At 32.7% G+C, this 25,702-nt stretch overlaps 2 protein-coding genes across 4 annotated transcripts; one reads left to right on the top strand and one right to left on the bottom strand.

Annotated features, from left to right (window-relative positions):
• The first annotated feature begins 1,595 nt into the window (after positions 1 to 1,595).
• LOC126670254 (probable sucrose-phosphate synthase 3) lies at positions 1,596 to 7,342 on the top strand. 2 transcript variants are annotated; one of them, XM_050363943.2, is made up of 12 exons: positions 1,596 to 2,172; positions 2,522 to 2,754; positions 3,029 to 3,092; positions 3,181 to 3,879; positions 3,995 to 4,129; positions 4,212 to 4,343; positions 4,422 to 4,598; positions 4,677 to 4,730; positions 4,830 to 4,892; positions 5,133 to 6,086; positions 6,173 to 6,300; positions 6,952 to 7,342. In XM_050363943.2, the coding sequence occupies exons 1-12, from the start codon at positions 1,885 to 1,887 to the stop codon at positions 7,220 to 7,222; spliced, it is 3,198 nt and encodes a 1,065-aa protein (XP_050219900.1). In that variant the 5' UTR covers positions 1,596 to 1,884; the 3' UTR covers positions 7,223 to 7,342. The 2 variants fall into 2 exon arrangements, with proteins under 2 accessions (XP_050219900.1, XP_050219901.1); XM_050363944.2 differs by lacking the exon at positions 1,596 to 2,172 and having other exon boundaries at positions 2,698 to 2,762.
• A 111-nt stretch (positions 7,343 to 7,453) lies between these two features.
• Positions 7,454 to 19,760, bottom strand: LOC126670255 (beta-galactosidase 9). Of its 2 annotated transcripts, XM_050363945.2 has the most exons (19): positions 19,478 to 19,760; positions 18,691 to 18,786; positions 18,500 to 18,612; positions 17,789 to 17,855; positions 17,174 to 17,266; positions 16,591 to 16,734; positions 16,304 to 16,392; positions 15,738 to 15,843; positions 15,049 to 15,136; positions 14,803 to 14,924; positions 14,359 to 14,562; positions 13,236 to 13,468; positions 12,307 to 12,422; positions 11,508 to 11,605; positions 10,764 to 10,874; positions 9,811 to 9,921; positions 9,183 to 9,388; positions 8,407 to 8,755; positions 7,454 to 7,773 (listed from the first exon to the last, which is right to left on the bottom strand). In XM_050363945.2, the coding sequence occupies exons 1-19, from the start codon at positions 19,661 to 19,663 to the stop codon at positions 7,636 to 7,638; spliced, it is 2,670 nt and encodes an 889-aa protein (XP_050219902.1). In that variant the 5' UTR covers positions 19,664 to 19,760; the 3' UTR covers positions 7,454 to 7,635. The 2 variants fall into 2 exon arrangements, with proteins under 2 accessions (XP_050219902.1, XP_055960726.1); XM_056104751.1 differs by lacking the exons at positions 17,789 to 17,855; positions 19,478 to 19,760 and having other exon boundaries at positions 18,686 to 18,761.
• Between the last annotated feature and the right edge of the window lie 5,942 nt (positions 19,761 to 25,702).

A 25,702-nucleotide genomic window follows, 5' to 3' on the forward strand; every position in this document is an offset into this window, starting at 1 on the left:
AAGATGAGATTTGAAAAGTTTAAAACTGTAAGAATCAAGCGATTTTAAGATTGTAATCTCAATATTTGAACTATTTATGTATTTGGTTAACTTTTTAATAATTGAAAAAGTCCTATTCAATTACTGTATTAAATAACTCTCATAATTATTCTATATTAGTCCTTTTAATTTGTTGAAAATTATTCAATTATATAATTTTTATAATTAACAATGAGAATTTTAGCTTTTGAGAAAGAAAAAAAAAGACATGTTTCGTATGGCCAATAAGCGGTATATTATTACATGCCTCTTCTTTTTATCTTTTTATTTTTTTAACCATAGATAGGTCAAAAGAACATAAAGAACCAAAAGTTAGGTACTACAAACACATATTTTCTGTAATGTGCACACTGTTCTTTTCTATAACTCATACATTATTTTACTTTTATCCCAAACAGGTAAAGATTGAAGTGGCCATGACATTGATTTGCATGGATGACGCACAAATCGTATGGATCAATATAAAAAAAAACAGTAATGGATGCTAAAATAACACAAATAATGGAGGTGTTTTTGTTTTTGTTTTAAAGCTAAAATAACATGTGTTTAGGCAATCACCAAAATAAATTGCATACAATTTTTAGCAAAATCATAGCTTTTGGAAAGCTACTTGTAAAATAATTGTTTCATTTCTTTGATGCAAAAATTACAGAAGATGAGTTTTGATTGTGGTTTAGGTATCACAAGGTGTAGATGATACTTTCGATACCACATACTCTTGCGTGAAGATCGATTCCATATTAAGAGGGTTTTTTTTAATCAATTTCAATAATTTCTTTTATTTTTTTCATTTTTAAAATGAAATATATAAAGAAATTCAAATCTAAATTATTTGATTTGAAAGTATAATTATTTATAATTAAATTATTTTTCAAAATTATTTATGAACTCTTTTCACATAAAAAGATGTCATGTTTAATGGATGATTAGAGTCATATAAAATGGATACGTGAAGAATCTCATTGGGATAAAAAAACAATTGAATCATCAAACGAATGTAGAATTTCAATAGTAATTGTAATTATTATTTTTATCATTTGAGGAGGGTGATTTTTTAGCGTTCGGAAAAAAATATTAGTAGTTGCGAACAAGCGTACACATCATTTGAGTTACAATTCATTAGTAAGTATTATTATAATTCTATTATGTATTTGTAGTATTGAAATGTATATAATATAATGAAGTTTTGATCTATTAAATTTTATCCCTATATTTTAACATTAAAATTAATTTTAATATTTGGTCATTTTTTACTATTTAAATTAATGAGTCGCATTATTTATTTTATAATAATTATCCTGTAAAATACTAAGTCAAAATAAAAAAACTATCAAACATTAAATTATAAAGTATCAATAAAAGCTGATAAAATAAAAAGAATTTAAATATTAATGATCAGAAAATGTAAATATCTAATAATAAACTATTATAGACAAATCAAATATCATATTTTTATTGACCAATTAAATCAAATACTATCATATTTTTAATAACTTGTTTAGCAATTAATCAAAAACAAAAAGAGGAGAAACAAAATACTATGAAAGAAGTTAACGGTGAGTACGCATTGGGAATCGGACAAGCATTGGAAAAGATGACTACTATCAACCTCCCGATCACCTCTCCCATTACAACCCATCATCATTTTTAGCATCCACGTGTCCTCCTTTTTCTAACTTCCCCCCTCTCCCCACCTCTGTTACACACACAACACAACACAACACAACACGTATTTTCTTCTCCATTCACCCAAACACTCCCAAATCTCCATCACATTCAACGTTAATTCTTCGTTATACACACAAAAACGAACGTGATTTCATTGGATTTTGAACTCGGTTATTAATGGCGGGAAATGAGTGGATTAACGGCTATTTGGAGGCGATTTTGGACAGCGGAGCCGGTGCAATCGACGAGCAGAAACCGGCTCAGCCGGTCGATTTGAGAGAACGAGCTGCCGATCATTTTAATCCGACGAAGTATTTTGTTGAGGAGGTGGTGACTGGTGTCGATGAGACTGATTTACATCGGACGTGGATTAAAGTTGTTGCTACGCGTAATACACGTGAGCGTAGCTCTAGGCTTGAGAATATGTGCTGGCGGATTTGGCATCTCACTCGCAAGAAGAAGCAGGTTAAATTACTACTAATTTTAATTTAATGCCGTACGTATAATTATATTTGAAAATTTTGATTAGGATCAGTATGATTATGAGTGATGGTGTTTGTTTAGCTGAATAATGTGATGAGCTTAGGTTTGATTTTGTTAATCATTATAATTTTAGTGTTTTGTTATGGTTGCCATGTTCTGATAATCAGCCACAGTAGAAAATCACAGGAACTCTTAAGAATTTTTTTGATTGTTGTTTATTTAGCTCTGCTGCTATGCATTTAGGTGTTGATGATGTTATTTGTTTATTTTACGTGAATTTATTTATGATGTAAGTGTTGAAATTGAATTGGTGCTTATGATCTGAATATAGCTGGAATTGGGGGAACTGCAAAGGTCGGCAAATCGCAGATGGGAGCGGGAACAAGGACGCAGGGATGCAACAGAAGACATGTCCGAGGATTTGTCGGAAGGAGAGAAAGGGGATGGTGTGGGAGAGCTGGTGCAGAGTGAGACCCCGAGGAAAAGATTTCAGAGGAACTTTTCGAACTTGGAAGTTTGGTCTGATGACAAGAAGGAGAAGAAACTCTACATTGTCCTTATCAGGTATTCAGGTTGATAATAGCCTTCTCATTAAAGAACTGAATTAGAATTTAGAGTATTTGGGCTTATTAAACATTTTTATCTCTGAATTGATAGATGTTGATGCGCAGCATCTTTTGATAATAATGACTGGAATTTAAAGTTCAGCCTATAATCCATTTCTGGCCTTTTGGATATTAGTACCTTTTTCTTCCTGTTTTATAACTTTACGATTATTTTTACGTTGCTTAATGAGGAACTTGATGATATGTTCTTGCAACTTGATTTGTATGGCCAGTATACATGGTTTAGTCCGTGGAGACAATATGGAGCTTGGTCGAGATTCTGACACTGGTGGGCAGGTAATGCTGACTACAGTATTTTTGAGTAGTTATCATTGTAAATTCTATCGTTTCATTTGTGTGTTAAGCGTTATAAACTATTTATCAGGTCAAATATGTAGTTGAACTTGCTCGAGCACTTGCTAGAATGCCTGGTGTCTACAGGGTGGATCTTTTCACTCGCCAAATATCATCACCTGAAGTTGACTGGAGCTACGGTGAGCCAACAGAGATGCTAACTGCAGGAGCTGAAGATGGCGATAGCAATGAAGCTGGGGAGAGCAGTGGAGCTTACATTATTAGGATTCCTTTTGGTCCGCGTGATAAGTACCTGCATAAGGAATTACTTTGGCCCTACATTCAAGAATTTGTAGATGGAGCTCTTGCTCACATTCTCAATATGTCAAAAGTTTTGGGTGAACAGATTGGAGGGGGTGGCCCTGTGTGGCCGTATGTTATTCATGGCCATTATGCCGATGCAGGTGATAGTGCTGCTCTTTTATCAGGTGCTTTAAATGTGCCAATGGTGTTGACAGGGCATTCACTCGGAAGAAACAAGCTTGAACAGCTTCTTAAGCAGGGACGACAATCACCGGAGGACATCAATTCAACATATAAGATAATGAGGAGGATAGAAGGAGAAGAGCTTTCACTTGATGCAGCTGAACTTGTGATCACAAGCACCAAACAGGAGATTGAAGAGCAATGGGGTCTTTATAACGGGTTTGATGTCAAGCTTGAGAAAGTTTTGCGCGCTCGTTCTAGACGTGGTGTCAATTGCCATGGCCGTTTCATGCCAAGGATGGTGGTAAAATGATTGCTATATTTAAATAAGTATATTTTAACTCTTAGGTATCGCAGGATCTCAGTCGAAATTATTATTTTGGACCTTATACTCGGATGATAAATCAATTTCTTTACAGGTTATTCCTCCTGGTATGGACTTCAGCAGCGTTGTGGTTCAAGAAGATGCCCCTGAAGTTGATGGGGAACTTACATCCCTTATTGGTGGCACTGACGGGTCTTCCCCAAAATCAATTCCGGCAATATGGTCTGATGTGAGTGTTCCATTGATATTTTGATCGTTCCACATGATTATGAGTATTAAATATCTCTGCCTCATTCTATGACTTTTGGCAGGTCATGCGGTTCCTTACTAATCCTCACAAACCGATGATTTTGGCCTTGTCGAGGCCTGACCCGAAGAAGAATCTTACCACTTTATTGAAAGCCTTTGGAGAGTGCCGTCCGTTAAGAGAGCTTGCCAATCTTGTCAGTACTCTGTATAACTACTCAATTAATTTTATTTTTGATTTTATACTCCAGGAAAGCTAATATTCTATAATGCAGACCCTGATAATGGGGAATAGGGACGATATAGATGAGATGTCTGGTGGTAATGCAAGTGTTCTCACAACAGTACTAAAATTGATTGACAAGTATGACCTTTATGGCCAAGTGGCCTACCCAAAGCATCACAAGCAATATGAAGTTCCAGATATTTATCGCCTTGCAGGAAAAACAAAGGTTAATTTGGAAACTTTTCTTACTAGTAATATTAGATGGTTTTTCATTGATGATTACTGAGTTATTCGGTGGTGGCAGGGAGTTTTCATAAATCCAGCATTGGTTGAGCCTTTTGGGCTTACCCTGATTGAGGTTGGTTGTTGTCAGTTAATTATTCTTCCAGTGTTATCATCTCCTTATCCTCAAAGAAATGATATGTTCTTTTCATTTATGATGGTTCAAATTATGCAGGCTGCAGCTCATGGGCTTCCTATGGTGGCAACCAAAAATGGCGGACCAGTTGACATCAATAGGGTAAAGATAAATTTGTGTTCTAAATTATTGAATAACTCTAAATTTGTGTTCATCATTTTCGAATAAGAGCTAGAGGAAAACAAATAATATTCTGAAAAAAGAAAGCTATTGTTTGAAATTTTGAAGATCTCTAAGTTTCTTCTAATATGCTATCGATTGTTTAGCTGTCACTAATATGCAATGCAATAATAAGTTGATTTTACATTTTCTTTTCGTTTTATTTCTTGTCCTGATCAACAGGCATTGAATAATGGTCTGCTTGTAGATCCTCATGATCAGCAAGCTATCGCTGACGCATTGCTTAAATTGGTATCGGAGAAGAACTTATGGCTTGAATGTAGAAATAATGGATGGAAGAATATACACCTTTTCTCATGGCCTGAACACTGTCGCACTTACTTGACTAGGGTAGCAGCATGTAGGATGAGGCACCCACAATGGCAACCCGATACCCCAGGCGATGACATGGGTTCCGAAGAGTCATCTTTCAGTGATTCGCTCAAAGACGTGCAAGATATGTCCCTCAGGCTCTCCATTGACGGAGAAAAATCTTCTTTCAATGGATCTCTTGACCATTCTGCTGCAGCTTCAGGTGACCCCGAGTTGCAAGATCAAGTAAAACAGGTCCTGAGTAGGATAAAGAAACCAGAATCTGGCTCAAAAGATGCCGAAGGCAGAAAAATTGAGACTGGTATGAATAAGTATCCCATGCTGAGAAGACGACGTAGGTTGATCGTCATAGCTCTAGACTGCTATGATGCTGAAGGGGCTCCTGAAAAGAAGATGATTCAGATAATGCAAGATGTAATTAAGGCTATTAGATCGGATTCGTTATTTGCAAAGATATCGGGACTTGCTTTGTCTACTGCCATGCCATTGTCAGAAACAATAGATTTTTTGACCTCAGCAAGGGTTCAAGTAAACGAATTTGATGCATTGATTTGTAGCAGCGGGAGTGAGCTATATTACCCCGGAACTTACTCCGAAGAAAATGGAAAACTTTTACCCGATCCAGATTATGCAGCACACATAGACTATCGTTGGGGCTGTGAAGGTTTGAAGAAAACTGTTTGGAAATTAATGAGCACAAGTGAAACTGGGGAACAGTCTAAGGAATCCTCCAGCCACCTCCAGGAGGATGTAAAATCAAGCAATGCCCATTGCCTTGAATACCGGATTAAGGATCCCAGTAAGGTATGGGAAGATATTTGACTTAAAAATTGAACTTTTCAGAAAACTAGAGTATTTTGCACGACTTTCAAACTGATTTGCTTTGGCAGGTAATCAAAGTGCATGACCTGCGGCAGAAGCTAAGGATGCGGGGTCTCCGTTGCCATCCAATGTACTGCAGGAGCTCAACAAGGGTGCAAGTTATTCCTCTGCTCGCGTCTAGAGCACAGGCCCTCAGGTACTTTCATCAACGAGTTTAAAAGCCCGCCTGCATCTTTCCATAAAAATATAATATGGTTTCCGGATCAACAAAGGTTAATTTTGTCCCCCCAACTTGACACAAAAAATCAAAAAAGTCTTTAAGTTTGTGATTTTTGACAAAAGAACCCCACAACTTAGCAATTTTGGTTCAATTTATATCCTAATATGCCAGTCTTGATGGTCAAAGGTGTAATCTGACCCAAAATTGACAAGTTGACATTAAAACCACGAACTTTGACTCTTTTGATCTTTTGTGTCAAGTTAGAGGGGTGAAATGAACATGTGATTAACCTCAAGTATGTGAAAGTGTATCACCCTTACATGTAAAACGGGAAATACTCCAACAAAAAATGGCGAAACAATCTTTTTTTACAAGAATACTCTATAAATATAAAGTTTTGGAGTTTCAAAAGCATTTCGAAACGATGAACATAAGACTCGACAAGTCTGTGCTGCACACCTAGTGACAATAAGTATTCACTTATGGACTTACAGTTGCTATTTTTTTCAAATTTCTGTTCTGTCCGTTTAACTGAATTGCTTAACCATTTCAATGATCCAATACAAGAATATGATTTTAATCAATCAAGAATATTTATATCTTTCAATTTGCTTCCAAATGTGGCAGATACATTTTTGTTCGATGGAGACTGAATGTTGCCAACATGTATGTAATTCTTGGCGAAACGGGAGATACCGATTACGAACAAATGATATGTGGGGCACATAAAACCATAATTATGAAAGATGTGGTGAAAAAAGGTTCGGAAGAATTGCTGAGAGCTATGGACTTAAAAGATGACTTTGTTCCTAAAGAAAGTCCGTTGGTTGCCTACTTAAGTGGAGATGCTTCAGCCAATGAGATTGCCCATGCTTTAAAACAAGTCTCAAAAGCTTAATTTTCGTAATATATTGTTCAATGAGAATCTGTAATATATTGTTCTTTTTTTATATAATTTATAGTAATTTGTAATTGTTCTGGATATAAAGAGATGATTAATATTCTCTGTTCCAAAATTTATGGCTCGATCTGATATAGGGAAGACATCTAATCCAGGGTACCTTAAAATGCAATTCCTATAGTCTCAGGGACGACACATTGAAAAAAAAAAAATTTTTAGGTGCTCTAATTTAGAATAATCTTATTTAATTATTTATTGAAGTGTTATTATTAAATTAAATTATTTTGTTAAAGGAGAGTATTTGACAGGCCTGAAAAAGGAAGCCAAAGCACTCCTAGAAAAAGGATTCAAACTGTAAACACTTCTTATCAGCTCATCAGAAATACAAGGAGGTGCTCATGATTATGGCGTTAATTTTGAGCCAATCCAATATCTGATGATAACACACATTTTGCCTCCACGGCCAGCGTCTTTACAGTGCCACGGCATGGGTCGCCAAACACGGAATTTGAGACCGCGACATTGCACGCATTTTTTCCTTGGCATGCCTGCAAGACGAGATATAACTATCAATCATCCATGTAAGTCAACTTTAAAGATAATAACAAAGAGGCAACACGAGTTCAGGAAAAAAAAACAAAGAGGCAACATAATGCTTAATTTGTCTTTCATTCCGGTCTAAACAAACAGTTCATCGGTAATGAGTTTTGAAGGATTGCTTTGCCCATACCATAAACCATACAGTATAAGCTATATGTTGTAAGGAAACACAAAATTTTAAAAATGAGAAGCAGCAAAAAATAATCATAGGTTTGCGTGTTTTGCAATTTTAACATAAACTTTCAATCTTGAACATGTAGAGAATGAGCTAAATTATTTACACTTCCCAACATTTTCTGATCTGAACAACAGAACAGGCTACATCAGCATTTTCAATCAAAATATTGATCGATGTTCCAAATTGCAAAAAATGAACTATTTGTGTTTTGAATTGCCAAATCAAAAAATCAAGTTAAAATTGCAAAACATGCTAAAAATCACAAAAAAAATCGCAACTAGCCCTAAATCTTTTAATAAGAATAAATTTATGTGCAACATAGATAATGCGTAAACATTCTAATTCATGTAACAGGCCTGTTATAGGAGATGGAAGTGGGAAAAAGTAATGTTGCTAAACGTACCTTCGACACGACAGACAATGAATCCGATGAATGGCAATTGCCTTTGGAAAACTTCTGGCAGCTACCTTGAGGAGTTCCATAGCTAGCGAATTCTACGGAGGAGATAATATATCCATCTTGACAATGTAATTGCATTTCTGGTGTCATGTCTTTGACTGAAACATTTCCATCTTTAAAACCTGTATGGTTCCACCTTTGGAGAGGTGGATAGTGGGTTTCGGACACTTGAGCACAGACCACACCCGCCGAACGCAACTTAACCGAAACCTCAAACGGGTTTCCTCCTGTCTCCTCAAAGATAACCAATAGATTGTTCGATGTCTGTAACCATGCCCGTGGGACGTGATACCTGGACATTAGTCAATAGAAGCATTAAACCTTTCATTGTCATACAAATTACATAAATTAGAAACGCTGAGCCAACAAACAATAGGAGTGAGCATCCTGTTTGTTTGGTTACACAGAACTAACTGATCGACCGAATGCCCAAAACCAAACCGACCAAGCATTAAACATTAACTGAAACTGAATTGACCGAATTTTTTTAAAACCGAACCAAATAAGTTGGTAATTTGGCCGGTTCGTTTAATTTGGATAATCCAAATCTCAAACTGAGGTGATAACCGAAAACTGAAATTTTAAACCGAACCGACTGGATCCAAATTTTATCATCAATCCGAAAGTGATCTGCTCATTCGGTTAATTCAGCCGTTCGGACATTTTGCTCACCCCTAACAAACAGCAAGCATGTATGCATATTTTGAGTGGTAGAATACCATATTTGAGTAGGCTTTCCACAGTTTGTTCTACACTTTTCTGAATCGTAAGCTCCCCGATAATCACACACCTGGCATCCTTCTTTTGGAGCAGCCAGAGTCCAGTACCTTCCTATGTGGTGTCCATTGACCCATGCCTGGCCCTTTCCCATGCTTCCAAAATCAAGAGCAAGTGGGTCTGTTCCAGCTGGTGTATCGAAGTATGTCTGCACAAATTTAAAAATCAGTATAATCTCAAATCCAAAGAAGCGTGCACGATAATATATGATTATCAAAAAAGAGCATTTAAAGGAATCGCTTGAATATAAAGATTTTGACATCATAATAAAATAGAAAAAATAAAAAGATGAGGAGAACTCTAAATCCACCTAAGGCCAAAATATTTAGCTAAGCCTAAGGCTGCTTTTCTTGTTTTATTTTAAATGGCAAGGAAAACTGTAAACTATAAGTTCAGACAAGGTCAGATACAAGTTTTATCAGATTTATAAATTATGATTAATTGAACTAATGAATGTCGCACCTGATGTTCCACAGCACACCTGGGTAGAAATAAAAATATGTGCAGGAAAGAAACAGGTCTAAATGAGTTTTATTTTTACAGTTCAGATCCCTTTAAAATTACATTTACCTTGTACCAGGTAAATGTCGAGGGAATATCATCACGTGTCAAAACAGTCCATCCCGCCTTTTCATTATTTTCAGCAGTATATATTTTCTGGTATTCACCCTGAAGGCCCACCTGCCATAAAAGAAAACGAATGTCTTTACTTTCTAGATTTTAATACCTGTACAGGAAAATATCAAAAGGTGCTTCATTCAAATGTGTAGAATCTGATTAAATGCCATAGCAATATAAAGAGAAAAAAAAACTCGAAAAGTTCACCATTTATTTACAGCATAATTGAAGGTAAGTGAATAGCACATATTAAAATTGAGACGTTCATCAAATTTGTTGCATATCCAATTACAGTCATAAGAATTGAAGTCTTAGATTTTCCACTGCAGATAAAGTTTTAATATGTGATAATTCAGGCATTAACCCTCTCTCTTCCTCTGCTGTTGTTTTCTAGGTAAGCAGCCCCATATCCAATTATAGTCGTAAGAATTGAAGTCTTAGATTTTCCACTGCAGATAAAGTTTTAATATGTGATAATTCAGGTAAGCAGCCCTCTTACTAGAAATTATCCTTTTACACTAATTAAAGCTGCAATGTTCACATCCCCTCTATACAAGTCAGCATTTGAATTCAAGATCTAGCAGTCGGATATAGCTTTCTTTCTTTCCTCAGTTCAAACCACAATCATGATTCAGCAATTTGATTCTATGAATTAGATGCCTTCTGATTTTGGTTTCTTTAAATCACAATGTGGGCAGGTATGCCTCCAAGAAACTCAGAAGTTTGGTCTGGCAATATCTCATTCAAAAATCAAATATACTGGTACAGTGGTACTTGCAAATTATGCATATATTGACTATAGACTACTCCAACTAGTTGTAAAATCAACACGCAACAACTTGGCCAATAGAAGCGAAGAAGAGAGTTGGCCAACTATGTAGTTCTGACTGGTGAAGAGGACATACCTGGTAGGTCCACACTCTGTGTGAGAGATCTATATCTCCGTTCTTAAATCCAGTAAGCTTAATTTGACCTCTAAGACCCGCTCCATCTTTTTCTAGGAAGGCACCATAATTCTACATCACGTGCAAAGCAGCATATGAATCAATAATGACCACTCCCTTAAAAACGAGATAATGATAATATTAAAAAGAAGGCATAAAAACAGGATCCAAAATGTAACGAAACTAGCCAGCAGATAAGATATAATATTGTTGCATAGAACACATTTCACAATGAATCAAAGGCATATAAATAAAGGATCAACGTGTCTTTTTCTCAGGAATCACAAACCATTAGATTTAAATAGAAAATACAAGCTTCTCCTCTTTTCTTGATATTATTTTTCCTAACAAACCAAACTAAGGGTTGGAAGAAAATTTCAGATTGTAGAAAAGCAACCGAATAGCTTCTATCCTATTTGATAATAAACTATTACAAAGAAAGGTTAGGTTTGCATCACGAAATCACCTGCAATGAAAGAGTAGAAGACAGACGTATAGACAAGTAAACCAGTTTTATCTAGATTCTGTTAGACTCGAATCACTTCATTCCAGTTTTTTCATATAATTAACTTCACCAATTCAAGCATATTGTACACGCAAATGACATAACTATCAGACAGGGAACATCTTAAAGACAAGTTTTATATTACTTGGCCATCAAGCGAACCTTACATAACATTCTGGACAAAATACTGAACTGGTTACCTGTAAACCTACTGTCTGAGACAATAGCACTAATTCATTATAACCTTTCTGAAACTGGAGTGGCTGCACTACCTTGACCCAACGGCCAATCATGCTGCCTTGACTTCCAACAAAAGTAACAGAATAAAGCATTAATAATATATATTATGAAATAGCAAGTTTTTAAAGCTAGCAGCAAATTTTATGAAGTATGCAGCATTTAAAAATATATTTTCAGGGATAGAAATGACAGACACAACAACACTCATCAATGGCGCAGGAGCAGGATAAAAATGCACTTGCCTGACACAATTTTTTTTACTCTGGTTTCAAGAATTCATATTATAAAGATATGTAATGGTGAGTGCTCATTTATACCAAACAATTATTATTGTCAACCAAGGTACCGAAGAGGTGCTACTTCCACCCATGTACACAAGTGCATACAAAACTAAGTCCATTTCAAGAAAGGACTGAAGCCAAATTTTTTACAAAAACACCATTTTGAAATAAAGGTATTTCTTTAATACAAAAGGATGGGCATGCAACCTCCCTTCTTCAGTTTAAAGTACAAAAAATGTGCTGCTCTGTGCCCTCACATCCTTCAAGGTTTGCACATACAATACATCAAATAAACAAAATCTTTATCCAAATTCCAACACAATATGGTTATGCCTCCAATAAATCTACTATTAAACAAATTAAATTAAATCACATTGATATATCAGAAAAGCAAGCTCATTTTTAAGTAGAGACATTCACTACCATCACCCACAAGCCAAAGCCCAAAGAAAAAGAGAAGAAGAATTTGAGACATCACCTGTAAGCTGGCCATTAATAAACACGCGCAACACGTCACGCATGCCGTCTATTGTGAGTGCAGGGTGAACCTCTTTTTCTTCCCAAAATGCAATGTCATCATTAGAAATATATATTCTACACGAGAAAAGAGCATTTACAGGGTCAGCAATGTATATAAAAAACAAAAAGTTGTTTATCTTTTATAATTAATAAATGAATGAGCGCCCTAAAGATCATTAAAGATAATCTTAAACAAGACAGAAGTTTGCAAGTTACAAAACTGGCGTGTTCAAACCATTATGACAATTTAAAGTCACAAACACTATGAAGGGGATGTTAATCGCATTCGCATAAAGATTTACTAAGAAGTTTATTCTTACAAGAGGATCATTTGATAATAATGAAAATGGTTGCCAACCACAATAAAATCTGAATGGAACTTAAATTCAAAATTTATATTTTTAACAAAGAACATCATGAGGGGATATAAAATTGAGCATTCTTAAGAGTCGTGCTATTGCCAAAGAAGTCTACTGGTCCAGACGCCATAAAGGCTATATCTCTTGGACCATAACAAGAAACGTACAAAGAAAAATGAGCTTGTGATAGTACTTTAGACATGTTTAATCAAACATAAAAAATAAGAGAAATCGCACATGATGTGGTTTTGTTAGATAACAGATAGTAATTGTATCGTGATGTTAAATCACAGCATGGCTCAAGACTTGGTCCAATGTCAAAAATTTACCTTTGGTCAAAAGAAGAAAAATGACCGAAGGAAATAGGAAGAGAAGAAATTAAAATCTAAGACGATGTCTGAACACGTTTATTGATAATGGATAATAATTATGTCATGACTTATCAATATGCTACTATACCTCTGTTTCTCTTGTAGAGCCAAATGTTTTTATAATTTGTAGCCATATCCATCACGTGACAACAACATACCTGGTGAAATACCACAGATAGTCAGATTCATCCTTTGTCACGTTCAGATGCTCTAAAATGCCTTCAGCTGTGATATTGTTCTTACTCCAAAGACTAATTGGCTCTTTTACCGTCACCCAGGATGACGATATGAGAGAACTTTCATTATGAGCCATGAGTTTCTTGGGTGCAGAATTATCCAGAACATAAGGCAGAGTGAGTACCATAGGCTTGATAGAAGTTTGTGCCGCAACCTGATTTTATTGAAAGAGAAAATGAAGGAGAAGAAGAAAAATAAGGCATCCAAGCTAAAATGTAGAACTTTTTGACAGATTTGATATAAGTTTGTGCTGCAAAATCGAAGAAATCAGATATACTGAAGCAAAAGAAAAACAAAGAAGAAGCCTGATTTTATTGAAAAAGATATTAAAAAGAAAATACCAATTATGAAGGAAAACAAAGGCTAAAATTCACGAAGGAAAAAGAAAACTAAAGTCTTATCATTGCCTAATAATCAAAAGGTTACAACTTCCCCTACATCTTCATCTTCTCTGACATTTTACAAAATCTTCTCCAATTCAGTAAGTTGAAAAACTATTTTGTAAACCATTAATATTGTTAGAGATAACAAAACTATTGTTGGAATTTCACCTAAAAGTTTTTAGGTGGATTGGTTATTTGACTGATATCAGAGGTTCTATTATTAAAAGATCAAGAAGTCTATCCTTGACATTTGACAACTCTCATTTGATTAATTAAATATTTAAGTAAAATAAAGGTGGAGTTATGTACTTGTTGGTTCACACTTTAAGCCTTACCCAACGGTTTGAACTTTTAGGTAAATTTGTTATTTGACATGGTATTGGAGCCTATATGATCAAAAAAGTCTAGAATTCGATCCTTGGCAGTCTGTGTTTGATTAGTTAAAATATTTGAGGACACAGTAAGATGAGCCTCTCTACTTCTTTGTTCCCACTTCAAGTGTAACGAGTATTCACATAGGGGATTTGTAAAAGATAAAAACTATAGGAGGCTCACCTAACAGCTTGAACTTTGGATGGATTGATTATTTGACAAATATAATACACAAATGTGTGCGAAAGAGAGCAAAGAGAAATGAAGATAGGTGGAGAACATATCTAACCTTAGCAGTGTTGAACACAACATTCATGCAGTCTGGTAAAATACTCACTGACCATGGCGGCAATGTATACGACTGACCAAGGAATCTCACATTGACTTCTCTATGTTCATCAATATTAGCAAGAAATGCAGAGCATCTGCTTTGAGTTCCATGGTGAGTTAAGTTCAGGCCTTCTGCATAAGCATTTGCATGGTATACATGTGCCTGAAAGTCAAGCTATAAAATAAAAACCTTGAAAAAGAGAGTACTAGACCAATCAACAGTTGTCTCCTGACAAGTACTTTTTTAATCAGTTGAAACTGAAAACAATGACCTCAACTCAATGCCATTTTTGGAAGTTGCACATGGAAATAGCCCCAGGCAGCAGCGCAATTAACATATTGATTAACCCAACATGTTCGGGGAACACATCATAAAGACAAATCCAAGAAAACAAGCACAAACCTCTTGTTTGGGTCCCAATTTTATATACTGGGCTGAATCTACAGCAACTAGAGCCGGTTCACAGAGTTTTATAGCAGCATGCAGATCTTTCAAATGTCCCCATTTGGGCTCGCTCACCAGACCTAAAAGGGAGAGAGAGCGAAAGGAGATGTCATGTAATAGAACACATATATGATATAACCAAATAATGTATGCGTCAGCAAAAAATCGATTTCAGATCAAGATACATCTCTTTCTTCCACTTACCATACTCATCAATTGGCGCATCATAATCATAACTTGTTATATAAAATGGGCCTCCAGCAGTCCGGGCAAAGTTTGTTCCTCCAAAATACTGCCACCATGAAGCATGCTTGGTAAATACAGCACAGAGACATCAATGGGCTATAGTTACTGAATCTTAAATATCCTTATTGATACCATAGAACACAAAAATAATCAACATTGATGCAAGTATAAAACCCTTGCTACTTGCACTGTTTTACTGTTTAATTTTCAATCATTGGCTTTATAGATGCACTCACTCTGATGCTATGGTGTACAGAGCCACTCCTTGTCACGTGATTCATTTAGTTCCTTATACTAAATCATTAAAATATGCATAATTTTTGCAATCATTGGCTTATCAGGAAGTTTACTTCCCCTCAAAGTGTACGATCCCACTTCTTGTGAAGGAACTGAATCAAACTACTAAATATGCAACTTAAACCACCAAAAACTGCAAGTCTTTTATTTTTCTCATACTGAACTACAAGGGTTCATTTGGGCCCCGATATATCTTTAACTGCTTATTAATTGAGTCTGATGGGTCACAAACATATAACTCACACCACCCACCCACAAACCACAGTACCACACAAGCTAAAAAAATCAGTTTGGGCACAATATTACTCCACCATGGCTTTTTACATCAGCATTCCTTCAATCAATCTTACCATATAATAATTTTGGAAGCTCCCTCCACGTTGAAAAAACCGTGCCACTGCGAAGGCAAGGTCTTCAACAGGCCTATGAGGTAAGCTTCCACCCCAAGTTGTAAACCTTCAAAAAGTCAAAGAAAATTGATGAGCATATAGTAACTTCAAGATAAAAGCACAAATCTAAAAATGATATATCCAAGCACTCTGCAATTATGAAAGCATTTCATCCTAAGAAACATGAGCAGAGAGCTGATTTGAGAGATTAGTTTCTCCTATCCCCCATGCTCCTAGAACCAGTTGACAAGCCCAAACCAATGTGTGCATACAAACCATATTAGTTAATAGATACGCATGTGACATGCTTACACATATAAATGAATGGTACCCTGCAACAAAGACTGTTCAAAGGTTAGTTGTATAGCCTTCCTGTTTGTTCACATCATCTTCCTCAGTCCAGGTTTTTAGCAAGTATTGCTATATTGTACTTATGTATGAATATCTTATTTTACATCAGTAAAGGGAAAGAGAACAACAACAGAATCAGGTACAGTAAGTATGCACATAACAACACATTTACATACCAACCATCCCAATCCTCAGTCCAAAATATCGGTTTGTCATTTGAATTTGGCTTATAACCGTCACAGTAGTATGCATTGCATGTATCTATCTGCCAAAAAAAGTAACCAAAACATTAAGAACTGACACATTGAAAATTCAAATCTCAGTACGATCAGAATTTCATCGAGTTAAAACCTCATTATAAATAATTGTTTACATGCAAAGCTTGCAAAGTTTAAAATGCTAAATAGCAGTAGCTTCCAAAACTTAAAAAAGCACGCCTTTTTAAAGAAGGTGAAGACCTTACAATGCTTGCGGGAGCATCGGTTTGCCGGCACATCACCCATGGAACCCCAGCATCAAGCCCTAGAGCCATTCTGGCAGCCCACTTCATGTATTCTTTCCCCCCTGGTCCGAATGAGTGTTCAATGTTTCCATATTCATTCTCAATCTGTCAAAAACGTCTTTTTAGTTATATCATAATTAGCAACAAACGGAAAATTCCATTATAGTGTTCATATAAGTGATGTAACTATGAGCTTGGGCCTGTACTACTACTAAATTTAATAATTACACTGCGCAAAGGTCATATATATTGAAAAGCCTAGATATCAGCAACTGGTTGAAACAATGATACAAGTCTCCCTCTCTCTCTCAAACAATTCCAACAGACAGCAGAACGCCCACTCACTAGAAGAAATGAGATGTCAGCGACTCCTTTTATTTGTATGAGATTCACCATCCCATAAAATCAAGGAATTGTGAGACTCAAATGGAATATAGTATTACTCTATTTCCCTTTCATTAGTAATGAAAACCAATCCTCAGCATCACATAAAATAATTATTTCTATGTTAAGCACCAATTAGATATCAAACTTGTCTAATAACCTGTAACATGATAACTGGACCACCTTGCCAAGAGAAGAGCATTTCCTCTCGCATCAGATCCACAATCTTTTTAACAAACCTTTGCATCTCCTCCTGTAAACATTAACTATGTTCAGGAAGTCACTACACCTCCACGAAGTCTGCCTCTAACAACCAAAAACTCTCGTCTAATTCCACAGATTCACTTACCTACATACACACATAAATTTGACAAAGTCCATGTTAGCATGACATAGAATCACAATGAACAGAGGCATAGTGATTGACATAATGTGAAAACCAATTACTGCAAAATCAGGGATCAAATAGAAAGGATATAGTAGCATCTCTTTAAAATTAAACTTGCCGCACTTCTACGCTTATTTCTGTCTAGGAGGACGAAAAGGTGATGTGAACAAGCAATAATATGGTACTCTAACTGAACAGAATTGCTAAAAACCGTATTGCCTCAATATAACGAACACATTGGGGGATTGCAATAAAAAAAAAAACAAGTTTGAGAATCTTTATCTTACTCTTTTTTTTTGTCAGAACACCAAATAGACTTTATTACTGTTTATATATATTTCAAAAAGAATAATTAATCTGCAAGTGTGGATACTCTGCTGGTTATACCTTAAAAGGCGCATTGTCTGTTCGAAAAACTATGCCAGGGATATCACGCAGCCACACAGGGAACCCCCTAAAATATTGCCAGTAAGAAAAATAAATCAAAAGATTGCATTGTTGTCTGTAGATGACTTGGTGAATTTAGCATGAAACAAATATAAATCACTATTGCGAATGAGCATTACTTCTCAATAACTATTAATATAAACATATACACAGCAATTCATTTATCCACTGCTCTCTTCAAGGTACCACTGAAAAATGATTTTTTATCACCCTGCAGTATTATTCTTTTCTTACTGTTTATTAAATTTGTTTACATAAGATATTCATTGTCTGTAACAAAAGGCACACATATTTACACAGCATCAACAACTCATGTCCAAGTCAAAAGAGCTTTCAAGTTCTTAGTATAGAACAATTCCTTGCCTCAGCCTACTATGCATATCTGTTTGTCATGTTAACTTATGAAGAGGTGCAACCTTCACTAAATTAGCGTTCTGCAATATATATTCATTTTTACTACTTTACTTGAAACCAAAGTTAGGTTCAAGATTAGCTGAAAACTCTATCAGCACAAGCAATATCGTAAAGTAGCTCGCATATGCATAATCGGTATAACCTTCCACTGACAGCAACTGATGTCAAACATAAGTTCATATATAAGCATGAAGCCAAAACAGAACTTTAAAGGATAAAAGAAAAAGAAGGCCAGACCCATAATTCCATTCGGCGCAAACATAGGGACCTATGCGAAGATGAAGAAAGAGTCCACTTTCTCCCACTAGCTTCACAAACTTGACAAGATCATATCTTCCTTCAAAGAAATACTGAAAAACACAAATAAAGAAAAGATCGATGAGTCCAAGTAAATGATCGCCACTTAGCTGAGATAAAATTTACCTCACCTGCCCTCTCACTGGCTCATGCCCGTTCCAGAAAACATATGTTTGAATCACATCTAGCCCACCTTCCTTGCTCTTTGCAATTAGATCAGGCCACATCTGACATCACAGAAAAATTAAAAACAGGCCAATCTTGCATCCAAAGAACCAAACATGAACATAGGAACGGGAAAAAACACTAAATATGAACATAAAATAAAATAAAAATACATGTTAGCTACAACAACAACAAAAAAATCCTGCACATCGATTCTGATACACAACCAGGACATTGAACAAAAACACACAGGCCTTGTTTGGAATAACTTGTACGAATATATTCAATTCAACTTTTGAAAATGCGCCACGATCTCAATTTTTTACCAAACTGATCCTGAACTGCATCTATATTTTCTTTTTAAGCAATCAAAGTCAACTCAACTTTGACCTGAAATTGACTAAATAGAAATGTTCAACATTTTCTAGACTGAATAACCCTATCTACCTTGACCTAATCGCTATATGCATTGACGCTGGTTAAATTCCAGTAACTCAATAACAATCTTCACATTACAAAACTCAAAGTCACGAACATTATTATGCTAATCAACATTTAACATTTCTAACATTCAGTGTATCAACCTTGTAATCCTAAAACTATTCCACCTCACTATCTATCAGCATAACAAAAACTAACGAATCAAAAATTAAGTTGATCATCAGTATAAAAACAACAGCAGAGTAATAGAAGCTACTAAGACATAAATAAAGCAAGAAAAAAAAATAGAAAATGAAACTGCCGGAGAAGTACCTGAGGAGTAGCTCGAGGATAGTGAATTCCACCGGAAATGAGCATGCGACGGTGACCGTCGATGATAAGAGAACGGCGATCATAACTCACATTGAATGGCTTAAAGAAATTAGCAGATACTAAGCAGTTGATTAACATACAATGGAGTAAAATTAAAGCTGTTCCTAGTTTTTTAGTTGCTATCATTTTTTTATTTTTTTTTATTTTGATTTTGCAAGTTTCTGAGAGAATCAGAAGGAAATAAATATATACAGTGAGAGTAAAGAGAGGAAATGGAATTATTTGTAGAAGAAGGAACCAAGTGCCGATTAAAACGATGTCTAAGTTTTTTTAATTATATTTATTATGATAATGACACGTTGCTTATCTTTTTTGAGAGAAGTTGATTAAACTGTGAGTCATGTTCAATTTAAGATGGTGACTGATAACACAGATTATTTGATTAAACATTTCCATTTCTTTCTAAATAAGATAAATATTATTAATTAAATACAATGATGAGCCAATATATAAATTTTAATATTCAGAATTATACTTCATCCAACTAGACAAAATATAACATACACTTTTTAAAAGGCCTAATGTCTTAAAAAACCCCGACCTTTTAGCCCCTTTTCAATCATACCCTGACGTTGAAAATTTGTCAATTTTACCCTATTTTGTATTTTTGTGTTTCAATTGTACCCTGAAAAATTAAATTAATGTCTTTTGCGTTTGGAAATTTGTTTAAAACATTCTCCATGTCTAGCATATATTGATTGTATATTTTTAAAATTTATTTAAATTTAGTTAAATTAATTAAGAATTTAAATTAGTGTTAATTTGATTATGGTTTTTAGTTAGTTTTTAAAAATAAAGGACTTATTTGTACTTTTTTGAATAAAAAAGAATTTAATTTCATGTTTAGACTTAATTAATTGAATGATTTCATCATTTAAGTAAAAAAATTAACAAAAATTAAAATATTGGGGTACAATTGAAAACGGAAAATTCAAAAGTGGGTAAAATTGACAAATTTTCAACGTCAGGGTGGAATTGAAAAAAAGTTTAAAGGTGAGGGGTTTTTGAGTGATTAGTCCCTTTTTAAAAAGTTACCTGGAATCTTAATTATTAGGAATATAGTGATAATTTTACTTTTGTTTTTTAACTTTTCAAAAAATTATTTTTTTATTTTTATGTGTTAAATAATAAATACAAATTTTTTTTAAGAAATAATTAAAAAAATTAAACTTAAAAATATTATTATTCTATATCTATTTATTTTGGAAAATATAACCTACCTCAATGTTAGTAGAGCAAATTATTGTAACACCGCTCACATTTAACATAATTCACTGTTTAATCTCTCTTATTTGAAAATTAAAATATAATCTCTCATTTTTGTTTATGTCAACAATTTAGTCATTGCGTCCATTTTTGGTGTTGGTCAACAAAGTCAACGGAATTATATGGTCCTCCACTTTTATTTTTATCAACGATTTGATCCGTCACTTTGTTTTTGTCAGCGATTTCGTCTCCCATATTTAAAAATTAATTTACCCCTAAATCCTTTAACTTTGTTGATTAATACCAAAAATGGACGGAGGGACTAAACTGTTGATAAAACAAAAGTGAGGGGTCATATCGTTTAATTTTTAAATAAAAGATACTAAATTATAAATTATGTAAATATGAGGGACCTTATAGTAATTTATTCATTTTATTAAGACAATTTATCAACTTCCCGGAAAGTAAGATACATAAAATAAACCAAACTTCTTTTTGTCATCACTTTCTGAAAAATCCTGCTTTTTCGGTCAATTTATCCTCAACCAATCAAGACTTAAAAATACATGTTTTGCTAAAAAAATAAGCAATAGTAAATATTAATAAAAATATCTAAAAAATTGTTCATACATTATAAATTAATTGCAACTTATATATATATATTATCATATAGTAATATAAAATAGAGTTTTTATATATTTTAATAATAAAGTACAAGATAAACATAATAAAAGACTGCATAGAATATTAAGAGAACTAAAACTAAATATTAACATTAAAATACTTTTATTAAAATAAAAAACAGATTAATTTTTGTCATAAGTAATTGAATTAAAAAATGTAAAAGTGAAAAATTACACACGCACGTGCGCGCACACATATGTGTGTGTGTGTGTATATATATATATATATATATATATATATATATATATATATTAGACTTAATAATTTTTTAAATTTAAATTTTTACACTTTTGTTATCAATTACGAATAAATATTTAAATTATTATAATTATATCCAATTTCAAATCTACTTTTGTAATTATGACCAAAATTTTAAATTTTATTTTTTAAATTCAAACTTTTCAAATTTTTTATCAATTGCGATCAAACGTTTATATTAACACTTTTTAAAAGTTAGATTTGTTTTAAAATTTGGTCATAATTGATAAAAAAAAGTGCAAAAGTTTGGATTTCAAAAATTAAACTCAAAATTTTGGTTACAATGCAAGAAATTTTTTTTTTGACATAATTCTAAGAATTAAAAATAGAGAAATTCACAAAATTATCATAAAAACCTTTCCTTTTCACCATATATCATTGTTGTAGTATTTATTACAAACTGTGCCATCTATTCCAAAGACTTTTCAACACTACCATTTTGCCAAATGTACCAGCAAGCGTGTGGACCAACTGACATGACCCGCGCATGACGCGCGGGTCACTTACTGAATTGGACCCATAATTAGGTCCAATCCAATATGTATGCAGAATCCAATTCATTGGATTTAATTTCCTTTTTTTAATAAATTTAATAATTTATTCATATATTTATCTAATATAAAAATATTAAAATTTAATTTTAATTGTTAAAAATATAAATATGTTAAATATTAAAAATATAATATATATATATATATATATATATATAACGATACAATTTTTTAAAATGTAATTTTATAAATTATCTAGAGTATACATTATTGATACATACCAAACACGGATGTGATGCATAAATAATTTATTTATCATGTATAATTATATATTAGAGATGTATCTATCATGTATAAATAATTTATTTATCATATATAATTATTAACTACAAACTATGTATTAAATATGTGTCAAACATGTATAAAAATATATGCAATATTACTTAAAAAGAAGACGTACAAAAAGAACAAGGAAAAAAAGTTTTGACGATCGAATATGTATCTAATATATATTAGATACATATCAGCGATGTATTAAATATGTATAAAAATACATGCAATATTACTTAAAAACAAGACGTACAAAAAAACAAGAAAAAAAGTTTTGACGATCGAATATGTATCATATATGTATCACAGATGTATCAGCGATGTATCGAAGATGTAATCGAAGACGTACAAAAAAACAAGGAAAAAAGGTTTTTGACAATCGAATATGTATCATATATGTATCATACATGTATCAAATATGTATCGGAGATGTATCGGAGATGTATCGGAGATGTATCGTATATGTATCATTTATGTATGAAATATGTATCGGAGATGTATCAAATATGTATCAAAAATGTATCGCAGATGTATCCATTTTTTAACTACGAGATCTGAATTATATTTAAAAAATAAAGTAACATATTTTAAATTTTTAAACATAAATTTAATATATAAAACTTTGAAAAATAAAAACAAACTGATCGAATTAGTCGGTTGATTTGATAAAATCGATAAAAAAAAATAGAAAAATGAGTTTGAGCGGTAGAATATTTATTAAATATGTATTGAAGTTGTATCAAATATGTAAAAAGATGTATTAAATATGTATCGCAAATGTATTAAATATATGTAATAATATTTATTATATTACGAGTCACGTGCATAACACGTAAAACAATCCTAATACATTTTAAAAGTAATCACCCTCTTCGCTACTTTTAGTTTATTTTACTGCTATTAATGATAATCTTGTAATTTTATATTAAGTAATAGTTATTAATTTTTTAAAAAAAAAATATCACATATATTTGTGGTATGAATTTTTTAATAGACAAATAAAAATTAAATATACTCTCTCCGTCCTAAAACAATAGTCCACTTTCCTTAATTTTTTTGTCCAAAAACAATAGTCCACTTTCTTTATAAATCAAAATTGTGTTTATTTTTTATATTGTCCTTATTTAAAGTATATCATTTATTACTATTAGCCTATGATCATAACATTTAATAAGGGTATGATAGGAAAAATGAAGATAAATTTATAAAAATTTAGAGCATTAATTATATTTCTTAAACTATGTGAAAAGGGAAAAATGAAATGTTATTTTAAGACGGAAGAAATAGTACTATATCTTTTAAAACGGAACAGAATATTGATTAATTAGATGATAAACAATTCAAAAGTTCATTTAATCAATTATTACTAGAACTGAGGCTTGGATTTTGGAAATGCTGGTCATGAACACGTGATTTTAGATGTAGCATGTCGCTACGTGGCATTTTCAAATGTGCTAACTCGTATTGGAATGTCCATTAATCATGTGATATAGTGCTCTTTAGCTCACGTGGAATAATCTATTACTTTAAGTGTTGGACAAGTGTCAATGAAAACTAAATGACTTTTGTGGTATTAATTGATATAATAATAGCAACAAAGAAATAACTATAACTAAAATGGTAATTGGTGAAAAACAATTGTGATTTATGACTTTTCTTGTTATTTTCTCTTAAAAATATCGGTCGTAATTAAATAATAAAACTAACAATTAAGTGCTGGAAATTAAGTGTTGAATTTGATAAAAAAAATGCTCATTTTGTTAACTGCTGAATTAAATAAGTCTGTTTAATAATTGTAATTATTGAAAATTATTAAAATTATTATATTTACATATCAAATATGTGAACATTAACTATTTAATAAATAAATTATTAAATAGATATTGTATTTAAATCTTTAAACTATAAACTATAAACTCTAAAATATAATATTATTTAAAAATATTATGAATAATGCACATATCAGAAATAACAACCTTTGTCAAAAAAATATCATAAATAAAAATCATAAACTTTAATTACGTATGTTGATAATTAGTCCTTAAATATTATAATATTTTCTTACAAATTAGTCTTTACAATAAAATATTATATTTACGGAAAAAAATATTATTTTAAAAACTCTAAATAACCGTTTAAATTTGATAATAAATGTTGTGTGTTATAAACAGAAGTCCAACTAATACGAAAAAAATAAAAATATCAAATAAATAATATCTATAGACTTTAAAAGGAAAGGTAAAGATAGAGAAAAAATTATCTATAATAAAAAATATAATTATTTATAATTTTAAGCGTTGATATATAACACGCTCATTGTGAAATTAAAAAAAAACAAAAATTAATATATGTGATATAAAAATATTTATCCGTGAGTAATAATTGAAAATAATAAAAATATAAAATTTATTCAATAATAATTTATAATTTAGTGTGTTCATAATAAAAAAATCAAATTTTTAATTTATTATTTTAATCAAACCAATTTAAAATAATTAAATACTTAATATATTAATTTGAACAATAAATTGGCTTATCAAATATGCCCTAAGTTAGGACTTGGGAAGGCTATAATCCCCTTTTGGTTTAATCATAGGTTGGCAAGAGTATTTTTTTATTAACTGTTTATACCGGCCAGAAAATGAATCCAAAGAAGATGAATTGTCAAGGAGCATAATGTGTTAAATTTGGGATCAAACTCACAATAATTGATTTGTTTAGCTTAGCTATAGAATGAGTCAAAAATGAGACTTTGTGTGTTTATTAGAAGTGTTATTTTTAGTTGTTAAGTCTTATTTTTTTTTTCTTATTTCTTAGAGCTTGTCCCTATAAATAGTTATTTTTTCAAATTAATAGTGTCTACACAAATTAATCAACAAAAACCAATTCAAAGACTTATGCTTTTCTATTCCTAATCCCTGCGATTGGTTAAATTAAGAGTAGATGGATACCAATCCCGCTTAGGTTTCTTAACCTCCAGATCGATGTTGTTAGATTTGGTATAGTTTGGTTGCTTTTATTGCTTTTGCGGAACAAGTTCGCATATCAAGTTTGCGGAACATGTTTGCGGAACAAATTCACTTGCGGAACAAATTCTCTTGCGAAACAAGTTCGCTTGCGGAATAAGTTCGCTTGCGGAATAAGTTCGGGACACAAGTTTGTAAGACTTGTTTACGAGACAATTTTGTGAGACTTA

The sequence above is a fragment of the Mercurialis annua genome, linkage group LG2 (genome assembly GCF_937616625.2).
Source record: "Mercurialis annua linkage group LG2, ddMerAnnu1.2, whole genome shotgun sequence".
Lineage (NCBI taxonomy): Eukaryota > Viridiplantae > Streptophyta > Magnoliopsida > Malpighiales > Euphorbiaceae > Mercurialis > Mercurialis annua.

Coding starts and splice junctions, on each gene's coding strand:
- LOC126670254 (XM_050363943.2), top strand. CDS start 1,885: ATGGCGGGAAATGAGTGGATTAACGGCTATTTGGAGGCGATTTTGGAC. Junction 2,173..2,521: donor TCACTCGCAAGAAGAAGCAG/GTTAAATTACTA, acceptor ATCTGAATATAG/CTGGAATTGGGGGAACTGCA. Junction 2,755..3,028: donor CTCTACATTGTCCTTATCAG/GTATTCAGGTTG, acceptor TTGTATGGCCAG/TATACATGGTTTAGTCCGTG.
- LOC126670255 (XM_050363945.2), bottom strand. CDS start 19,663: ATGATAGCAACTAAAAAACTAGGAACAGCTTTAATTTTACTCCATTGT. Junction 14,563..14,802: donor AATTGGGACCCAAACAAGAG/GTTTGTGCTTGT, acceptor CTTGACTTTCAG/GCACATGTATACCATGCAAA. Junction 9,389..9,810: donor CGACATTTACCTGGTACAAG/GTAAATGTAATT, acceptor AAATTTGTGCAG/ACATACTTCGATACACCAGC.